Source organism: Varanus komodoensis, unplaced genomic scaffold, assembly GCF_004798865.1.
Source record: "Varanus komodoensis strain SLA01 unplaced genomic scaffold, ASM479886v1 scaffold78, whole genome shotgun sequence".
In the NCBI taxonomy this organism is placed as follows: domain Eukaryota; kingdom Metazoa; phylum Chordata; class Lepidosauria; order Squamata; family Varanidae; genus Varanus; species Varanus komodoensis.
Window position 1 is genome coordinate 1,593,848 of NW_025336455.1, and position 9,990 is coordinate 1,603,837.

At 49.5% G+C, this 9,990-nt stretch overlaps 1 protein-coding gene across 2 annotated transcripts in view; it reads right to left on the reverse strand.

Annotated features, from left to right (window-relative positions):
- Positions 1-989: 989 nt before the first annotated feature.
- The window catches only part of STX17 (syntaxin 17), a 9,211-nt gene continuing 210 nt past the window's right edge, over positions 990-9,990 (reverse strand). The window contains exons 1-8 of one of the 2 annotated variants that reach the window (XM_044453348.1): positions 9,600-9,754; positions 8,868-9,034; positions 6,909-6,974; positions 6,271-6,499; positions 4,488-4,609; positions 4,330-4,380; positions 3,295-3,381; positions 990-2,758 (exon numbers count right to left, since the gene is read on the reverse strand). In XM_044453348.1, the coding sequence (XP_044309283.1) occupies positions 2,519-2,758; positions 3,295-3,381; positions 4,330-4,380; positions 4,488-4,609; positions 6,271-6,499; positions 6,909-6,974; positions 8,868-8,990 (918 nt within the window). In that variant the 5' untranslated portion in view covers positions 8,991-9,034; positions 9,600-9,754 and the 3' untranslated portion in view covers positions 990-2,518. Of the gene's footprint in view, positions 2,759-3,294; positions 3,382-4,329; positions 4,381-4,487; positions 4,610-6,270; positions 6,500-6,908; positions 6,975-8,867; positions 9,035-9,599; positions 9,755-9,990 lie in introns of those variants that run through there. The other variant, XM_044453349.1, reaches the window with a different exon arrangement.

Below are 9,990 nucleotides of genomic sequence, written 5' to 3' on the forward strand. Positions count from 1 at the left end.
CAGGGCCTGCCCCCTTCGGCTGCCACAGGGCCCACATCTGCGCCATCTTCCGTGGGGCAGGGTTTTAAAGACCATCATCACATCTCCCCTTAATTTCATCTTCAAAGCTTGTTTAATAGTTTCAAAAATCAGAACGCAACCAAACCAAAATTAAAAACCAGAAAAATGAAATGGTGTTCATTTTTACATGGTATTTTTACATGATATTTTTTTACAGCCCTGCTCTGTCCATTGTGCCAGGCACTTTTTATCCCCTTCAATTACAGCCATATTTATTCACCAACCCTCCTGTCTCGTATCGTGTGCCACTTGGCTGCCTCTTCTATTCATTTCGAGCAATGTTCTGGCTCTGTCACTCCTCCATCTTGTGCTGGTTCGGCTTCCTTTCCAAGTCCTCTCAGCTTCTCCACAGACACAAACAAGGCATGGCACCAGGTGTGAGACCCCTGCAGTTTTTTTATTTTTTAGTGTTGTGGGGGCAAGGGACAGGGACCTGGAATTAGAAATTGCCCATATATACTTGTCCAGCAACTAAGGTGCTCCTCAGAAGCATTCACTGGGTGCCCCTCCAAACGAAGCACGGTAGGGGGCTAGGAAAGAGAAGTAGGACCCAGAATTGCACCGTCCCTCTCGAACAGGCTCGCCTGGCATCCTCACTGCAGTCTTTCTGGCCCCAGGTGAAGACATAGAAACAGAGAAACACAGAAACAGAGCGAGTCAGAAGCGGCCTCCCAGGCCATCTAGTCTGACCCCTGGCTCTAACTGGCTCCGCTCATGACATGCTGGTTAAGGCCTTTTCTTATTTTTGCATGTGTCAGTGTCTGTAATACTGCAAAAGCCGCCTTCCCAGGGCAATGCACCCTGAAAGGCACATTCAAATATTTTGAATAAATCTACCTGCTACCACTGCTTACAGCAAGAGGAACAAGCCCACCAAGCCCACTTGAAATGCATTTTGCTTTCTTACACCCACTATTTAAAAACACAACTATATTTAAAACTGTTTATTTTCCAGATTATTTCAAAATCTTGCATTAACAAAACATTCATAATGAAACGGTTTTGTGCTGTGGCTAAGATGAGAGCACACAAGGCAGAACCCCAAAAGTATTTCTGAGCTGGAAATACCCACCCCGCTTTTTAGTACTTGGCAGACTGTGGCCGAGCTTTTCCAGGGGAAGAATCCCCTTTTGCCTCACTCTCTTATATGCTGCTCCACGCAGGCCAGATAAAAATGACAGACTCCCAAGTCTGCACGAGAGGTGGGAAAAAGCAACAAGACTTCACATTTAGGCAAGATGAGGTCTTTTCTCAGCATCAGCCCTGCTAGTAGCTGTAAACCGGTTCTCCAGTCAGTGTCGTTATCTGGTGGGACTACAGGATGTTGAAAATATCTTTGAAAGTAATGTTAGTAGTTTGAAAGGGAAATGAGCCTACTTCGAAACATGTATAATACTTTTCTCATAAATGTTGTGAGCTTTTTAAAAAGACCCAGCACCTCAGCTTCTTATTCAGAAATGCTTACACTTGGCATTAAAATTAACATTTTTTAAAAGCATTCAACAAAGCAGAACCCAACAAGGCCTCGTCTTTGGCTGATCATTTAATTATCACCCGCTGCTGGTCAGCTGATGCAGCAATGGAAAAGAGGGTCGGAGAGACAGCAGCCAGTCAAATATATCCAAACCAGGAGGTGTGATCTGAAGAGGTTCTTCATAAGTGTGTTAAGCTGTAAAAAGGCAGTTTTGAAGGTGGGCTGAAAATTGTGAAAGTGGATCTATGAGGCCCAGTTCAGGTTTGCCTCAAAACAACCATTTTTAAAAAGAGAGCTGGACTCTTAAAATTCATAAATTAAGCTTCAGTAAGCCCTACTTTTTAAAATATAGCACTTGCACTTGTAGTGTTTTCCCAAACCGGAGGCCTTCTGGCTGGCCTGGACTGCAACTTCCATAAATAATTACAGGAACTTCAGTCCCACGTAAGGAGAGGTTACCAGTTTGGGGAAAACTGGTGCAGCGCTGCCGAAAAAGAGGGAGGGCTGCCCTAAGCGGAGTCAAGCACGTGGGCTTCAGGCTTCAGTATTCGGCCACAGAGAAGCTTGGAACACGACTGCACTGCAAGGAGAGAGTCGTGCCCACGAGCACAACAAATGGATTGAGGGAAGCGCCCCTGTCTGGGCACCCAATCTTTTCACACCCTAAAATACCATCGGCACCTCCCTCCTGATTTACCAAGAAAAGGCACCACACGGCTAGTCCACACCCTCAGCTCGTGCACGAGAGAAAGAGCTGGCGGTCTATGTGGCGCAAGCCCCAGGCCTGTCTTTGGCATCCTCTTCTGGACTGCGTGGCGCTTCCTGCATCCAGAAACGGAGGGTCCGGCATTGTCCAAGAGTTTTGCCACATTGGTCTTTCCGCACCCCCAGCAGGAAAAAGGCCTGGGCCGGCCTCACGCAGACCCGGGTGAAGTCCAAAGCGAGAGCGGCAGTTTTGCCACCCAGGCCGGGAAGAAGAGCCGTTCAGCTACATTCTCGGTCGCTGTGCCTGGCGAGGTCTGGGCAGCTGGAGGAGACATTCTCGATCATCTTCTGCCTCTTTCTCTGGATCAGCTTTCCACCGGTGAAGCCCAGCACCCCCCCGCCAAGCGCCGCTGCAATTCCAGCCACTTTGAAACCTGCCAGGAGGCCAATGGGGCCCCCCACGACGCCCCCGATGAGGGCCCCCGCAACGGGGAGAGCTGCCAGCTTGTATTTTGCAGCCTGTAAAAGAGAGGAAGAGAATCAGGCGGGCCGCCACACGCCTCTCACCTCTTTCATAGGACACCCCCCACTCACACGAGATCAGAGAACAAGCAAGCCTCACAGTGCCAGTGGGTTTTGCGCATACGGCTACTCTGCAGGGAAGGAAGCGGACCCCAGCGAGTCTCCTGAGATGAATCACCTGGGGCGGAACAGGAACTAACCTCTGTTTTAAGTGCAAATGTTTTGTTTTATAAGAGGATGAAGGAGAATGAGCATACCGTGTAAGAAAACATGACTGAACTCGGGGCTCTTCCTTCCCGGACTCTGCGGGGTGCTGGAGCACAGGAGAGCCTGGAGGAATGTTGTCCGTGGGGTGGCGAGGAGTCAGGTACGACTTAGTGACTAAACACCACCAACTCTTCCTTCCCACTTCACTTGGGTTCACCCTTTCCTCGCCCTAGTTTCCTCCCTGGCAGGTCTCTCTGGTCAAGGCGACCGAGGCAGGACGTGGCTCAGAAGCAAAGGGCCGCCGGGCGTCTCCCCCAGAGCCTTACCCTGGACAGATGCTTGGTTCCCTCTTCGACGTTCAGAGCGGCAGTGCTGACATTGTCTTCAATCCGGTTGACTTTTTCCTGCTGAGCCTGAAGGCAGAGGAGGTGCTGGTGAGGCCCCACCCGGGAAAGGCAGACCCGTCAACAGCACACGACAAACGCTTCGAGCTGACCACCAGGGTGGCCCTCCAGGAGTGACACAACCTCCCGAGCAGCACGCTGTGCCTTATGAGATTAGTATTTGCTTTTATGAAAGGGCCTGCCCACCCCCTTGCAGTGCTGGCACACCCCTCAGCCAGTTTCCAGGTGCACAAGGTTACACCAAAAAAAAAAAAAAAAAGATTTAATTAATGATAAAATGGGCCAATACGACATGGAGAATTCCTACAAGTCCAGCTAAAATGTCCACTAAATGCATTACGACACAATCTTATGCAAGTTAAACAGGAAAAGGACCGACAGCACACGGCAGGGAAGCCAAGCGCAGCCATGTCGGGAGCTGTTTTTCCTGTCCAGTCTTGCATAGGACTGGCTCATTATTTAACTTAATCGTAGCTGCACAGATAAAAGTCATGGCCTAACCATTTTAAACGGGCAGATCTGGAAAACTCACGCACACAAGAACACCCTCCTAGATGAAATTGAGGGTCGTCCTTTTTAACTCGACATTCAGTCAGAAGAGGAAGAGTGAAAAAGAGGCTATGGGAGTCACAGGCCACAGAGTGGGGCGACTTTTGCTGTTAAGACTTATTTGCCAGGGCAGAAATACTCTAGTAACCATCCAAAGACGCTAGTAATGGAACAGTCTATAAAAGCGTTAGAGGGATGGAGGATGGATGGATGGATGGATGGATGGATGGATGGATGGAAGGAAGGAAGGAAGGAAGGAAGGAAGGAAGGAAGGAAAGAATTGCATTGTCATTTTAACAGTACGAGAGCGCTAACTCTTTGGTGGGCCATTGTAACAGAAACTAGATCTTCTTTTCCTTTCTTCAGACTCCAGAAGAAATGTCAAGCGACAGCTGCTGCTATACATACATTAACGAGCAGAGAGAAGTCGGTCACCAGGTTGCTGAGTTCGATCAAGTCCTACAACAAAACCAAACCAAACCACTGTTGTTATCTTGTCCCTAAGGACTGGCCATGTGAACTGTAACAATGTAAGAGCCGCACGGGATATGGAAAGCCCCAAATACCTCTTCTAATATTTCCCATGACTCTGCTGCATTTTGATCCTGGGGGATTTCTGGGAGGGGGAGAAACACCTGGCCATGGATCTGAGAGGTTCCTCCTTCTTCTTCGTGGTTATAAAAGGTTTCTGCAGGAAAACATTAGAAGTGTTCTTCAAAGAAGTTCTCGCATGCTCTTAGAAGTGTGTTGCATCAACAAGCGACGGCAAACCACCCCGTGACTCTCCCTCTCACACAGACGCAACCAACATCAGTAATCCCTAAGCTGGTGTCCCCAGACATAAAGGACTGGAACTCCCATCATTCCCAGCCAGTAAGCACCAGCTGCTAGGTACCAGGAAATTATTCATATTACAACACCTACAGGCTTTTACGAACCTTGGACGGCTATGTCCCTGCCCTGAGAGGATTACCATCTAAAAGTTGCCCATACACACCACACCTCAAGTCAGCTAACAGTCCAAGAGCAGAAGGGGTGATGTCACCCTTGTCCCAAGGCCCTGATCCAACCAGAGTGACTCATGACTACTCCTCAGCATCTCCAGTGGAGGTACAGGTCAGCAGGATGTGCTTGTTTCCACAGGAGGCAACCCAGTGGAACCCTGCCTGCCCTTTGCTACGCCAGGGCTGCTTTGCATGGGGGTAAAAGGGTGCCAAGCAGCGGTGAGGCAGGGATTCTGGAAAGCGCTTGGGCCGAAAAGGTCGCTCTGAAGGCCAGGGCTCTTCCTAAACACAGATGTGTTTCGTTTTTAAAAGGAGACGATTGTCTGCCCCAGCACAAACATGGTAAGAGGGCGGATTCTGACGCAGGTGGTCTTGAATCTGGGCCTCCGCTGAGACACGGCCTACAAAAATCTCTCACTCTGCTAGAAGAGACTGTAGACAATGTACGTTCACGGTATGTATAAAAGCGCCTTTGCACTTTGCCTTCGGGCTTCCCATGTAAACACTGTGGTGAAATAAAGCAGGCAGCAACTCACAGCCCTCCAGGAGGGCCAGTTAAGTGCACCAATTCTTTCTGGCTCTGCCGTCTGGGTTTGTCAAGGCCCTTCAGAACATTCCCAAGTATGGACCCAGCTGGAGGGGTACAGAGGGAACCGGGGCACCAAAGCACAACAAAGAGGGCTGAATCGCGTCTCTGCGTTAACCTGCCGCCCGTCAGCAGGGCCCGGCTACGGGAGGGGCGCCGGCATCCACCACTTGCAGCTGCCCCCCACAGATGGAGCAAGACTTCCAGCTTTGATAAAATTATGTATCACTCCCAGCTTAAAAGCTTCCCAAAAAGTCAGCCCCATAAATCTCAGCAGAAAGAATGCATTCAGTCATAGCCAGTGGATGGAGCAAGCACAGTAGAAATTCAGCATTGCAAGGACACCTGGACAAAAATTATGGACTAGAAGCAAGTCTCTCTTAAAAAGCTGATTTCATGGAACTGCCCAGCCATCGTGAAACTTTTAACAAATGCATTTGGCTATTTCAATACTTGATCAAAAGGCTTGCATCATTTTTCGTGTTAGAATAGTTGGCAAAGCTGTCACCGGAAATGCAGGTCAGCAAGCAAAGGACACCATGAAAGTCCCACTGATTTCAATGGGATAAACTGAAACACACTTAACTTTCCCATGGAAATCAATGTGCACAATTGTGGTTCAGCGGTTCCCATGGTTCTCAATGCTTGTACATCATACATGAATCACTTTACAATGCAGCAAAGTGTCAGCCTGACTCTGCCTACCTAGAAAGCCCAACTCATTCCTTATTTTTAAAAGTACCTATGAACATGAAATACCTGCTGCTATGGTCGTGGATCTGGTTAGAGGAACCTGCAACGATGCCTCGTTCTCACTGAACCGCTTTTTAAGTTCTTCTGCAGACTCTGAATGGAGCTGTAGAAATTCCTTTATGGCAAGTGACGCCTGCTCTTTCACTGGGTCGATCATCCTCTGCAAACTCTGGAGGTCTTCCTTCCGGACCCGTAAACAAAGCTTCTCCATCTCTCTAACATTTGCTCGCAATTGCTGTGCATAATTCAAAAAGGCTCTTTGTAATATTATGGGGAAAACAGCTTCAGAAACACATCCTGATTAAGAGGGCCGCTTCCACACCTTATTGCTTCCAGAACAATTAATAACCAAGGTGAAAGGCAAATACAAAGGGCCCTGTTTGCAAAGCAGGGCTGGGCCTTCCAGGTGTTTGGGCCTACAACTCCCACCCATCTCAGCCAGCACAGCGAATGCAGAGGGAGGATGCGACGTTGAGCCCAAAGTCGCTCATCCTTGCCTTAAAGAGTGGCTTGCCTTCCCGCTTTTTCTGTCCATGTCAAAATGAAGTAAGAATGTCAATTCTAAAAACCTTCTGCTCCCTCGCTTGGCTTATTTTTACCAGTAAGTGCCCTGGGGAGCTCCCTGTCCAAAATCCTGCGCTTACCTGGACAGTTCGACCCGCATTGATGTGCTCTTCGTGCAGTCTGTCCCACAGTCTGGACCGCTGGTACTAAAAGCAAAGGGAAAACATCTGTGTCGGTATTATTATAGTGCAACATTGCTGGACCTCTTTAAGCTAAAGCACCAGGTCCGTTTTGGAGCCACTCTTGGGGGGCAGAAGAGGCAAGGCCAAAATGCCAAACACGCCTGCTGCATACTGCAGCTGGAGAGCTGCACTTCCAGCCAAGGGACCCCAGGAGAAGCCCTTCATAATGGGGGGAAAGGAGCAACAGGCAAGGAACCACCAAATGCTTGACTGCTGCTGGGAACGGGGGTGCGGCCTTCTGGGGAGCCCAGGAGGGCTGGATTTGGCACCTGCGCCTGAGATCCTGCGCCCGTTACAGGTTGGCAGTGAAGGTGCAAAAGCAACTTGATCAATTCTGGGCCTGGGAACTATATCACAACATTCAGAGAAGCGCAAAATCCAGGGGATGATGATGTTCTGGTCCACACATACTAGGCCAGTTTCAAGGAATAGTGTCTCCTTTTATAAAGATGCTGCTATTATTATTATTATCAGCATCAGTATCATCCTTATTCACAGGACTCTGCACGGCCTTAAGCAGAGGGCCAAGGGTATATAGAACCCAGAGATATCTGTGTGCCCAAGTCCTTCCAAAGAGACCTCCTGATTGCACAAAAGAGACTTGTTCTCTCAGGTACAGTTGCCCTCTCTTCCTTCTCAACAATCTAAGCTTAAACAGTAAGGAACCATGTGGTGTAGTAGCTCAAGGTGCTATCAATCCCAGGAAACTGACAAAGCTGGGGCCAGGCATTGTTCCTCAACCTATCCTAACCGAGCCTTTCACAGGGTGGTTGTGGGAATGAAAAGGCAGGGATATGCTTGCTGTCCTAAACTCCTTCACAAAACAGAACGGAATGATTAAAAATAAAGCAACAGCAACGCTTTTGCATACTATAGAATCGTAGCTACACTCAAGCCTCAATCTTTGCAGGTTTAACTTTTGAGGGTTTGCTAATTTGCAAGCTTGCCATCAGTAATTAGATGAGATTCCCACTGGGAGTGTTGAGGCCTGCTGTGGAAAATCGCCACCACCCTCGAGAAAGGGGAAGCGGAAGGGGACATGGGGAGGCCTCGAATGCTTGCCTTCTTGCCTCACCCATCCAGAGGGGGAAATCTCTCTGGCATTTCCTTGCTGCAAAGAGGCGGCCCTGGTGAGGGAAAGAGAGGTGGGGAAGAAGAACACAAGAATGTAATAAATGAGGAAGAGGGAACCTGCTGGATCAGCCCAAGGTATGAGGGAGTGGGTGGGGGGAGAAACAATCCAGGACATGTCAGGTCAACAGTATTAAGAGTTAAGGGCTTTGAGGTGGGGGGCAGAGATATTTGCAGCTTTTCCCACTTCTGCAAGGGTCCTGCACCCCTATCTGCCAGGCATGCGGAGGGCTCACTGAATATTCATCACCGTTTTAAACCACCCAGAAAGCTTTGGTTATTAAGTGGTGTAAGAAGCTAAATAAATAATACAAACACAGACAGACTATAATTTAAGTACCTTACTAGCACCGTCATCATCATCTCCTCTGCTAGTCTGCCCAACACCTGAAGCTCTCTGGATGGTTCACAATAACTCATCCTCAAATGGGGCTGCTCCAAAAGCTGTCTGAGTCACATGTTCACCTGGGTTCTGCCCCATGCCAGATACATGTTTAGCTAATGCAGAGTTAAGACACTACGACTGATAAACACCCATCAATCAATGCAGAAACCAATGGGACTTACTCTCCTGCTAACATAATCGGGACCAGATTACATGTTTATTCTGTCATTCTTCCACAGTCTTGCTGTGACACAATCAAAACAGCTTTGCTTAACTTTGGCATAACATCAGCACAATAATTTCTACCTATAGGTTTCTTAAGGATAAGGGGGGAAATAAACCTTTTCAATATTTATCTGATGTTTTCTTAACCTCTCCAGATCTGTTGGAACTGCAACTTTAATAAACTTCTGGATTGCAGGTTCAAGGCGACGCAGAGTAACTTTTTCCTCTTCTTCCGACATCCTCGGTTCTGAGGTTAGCAGCCTGTGAGCAGTTCTTTATTGCTCTAAACACAATTTGAAAGATTATTTCAATAGTAACATAACATGCATGTTCCACACCAGCATATTTCAATTTTCAGTCTTCAGTTTTTCCTTAGTATAGAAGACACTCTCATGCCAACGTGGCTTACAGATTGCATAGCCTTAACCTGCACCAATGCACAAGTTCCCCACTGTGGGCCCTGCTGCTATGTACAACAATCTGGTGTAACAGGAAGTTTCTAGGTCTAATAGTCTGCTTAATAATCTGTGCTGCAGCCAACACATCTGGAGGCTGCCAGGTCGGGAAAAGCTGCTGAAGAGCCACGAGAACAAAAAGTCTTCCAGCAAAGAGGTATGTAGACCAGCTATGAGGGAAAAGCAAGGCGAGGAGGTGGTCTCCCCCAGGGCCCATTTTCCCAGGACTGCCTAGCTGGCACTCTGAAAGGGCCGAACAAGGAACTTGGCAGCCTCTTAACAGGCTGTCCTTCGTATATTTGTTTTCACGTCTGATTTTTCTGGGCAGGACCCAGGAAGCCGTGGGCCACATGGACACACTGCAATCGGGATTCGCGCGCTTGGGGTGCGAACCTGCCACGGCAAGGCGCTTTCCGAAGTTTAGGTGGGCGCAAGCAGCCTCGTCATTTCCTCCCCTGCACGGCAGGCTCCTGCTGGCACACATGGCTCCGTGGCCTGGCTGGAGCCCCCCGGGGAAGAGCTCCACTCTTCCGGCGCCCCCCGGACCTCCCTGCATCCGGGGGGTGGGGGGGAGGCAGGGGGCACCGCTGCACCGGCGTCTCGCGAGCTGGATCGCGGCAAAGGACCGGCCTGTCTGGCGCGGCGCAGGGACCCGCGGGGCGCCCAGGCGCTTTGCCCGCAGGGGCGCGTCGGATCGTGCCCGAGGAGGGCAGGCGCCCGGGCGCGGTGGGGCCAAGGCAAGGGCGCCGCCGCCGCCGCGAAGCTCTCCGCCCGGCCCCGGCCC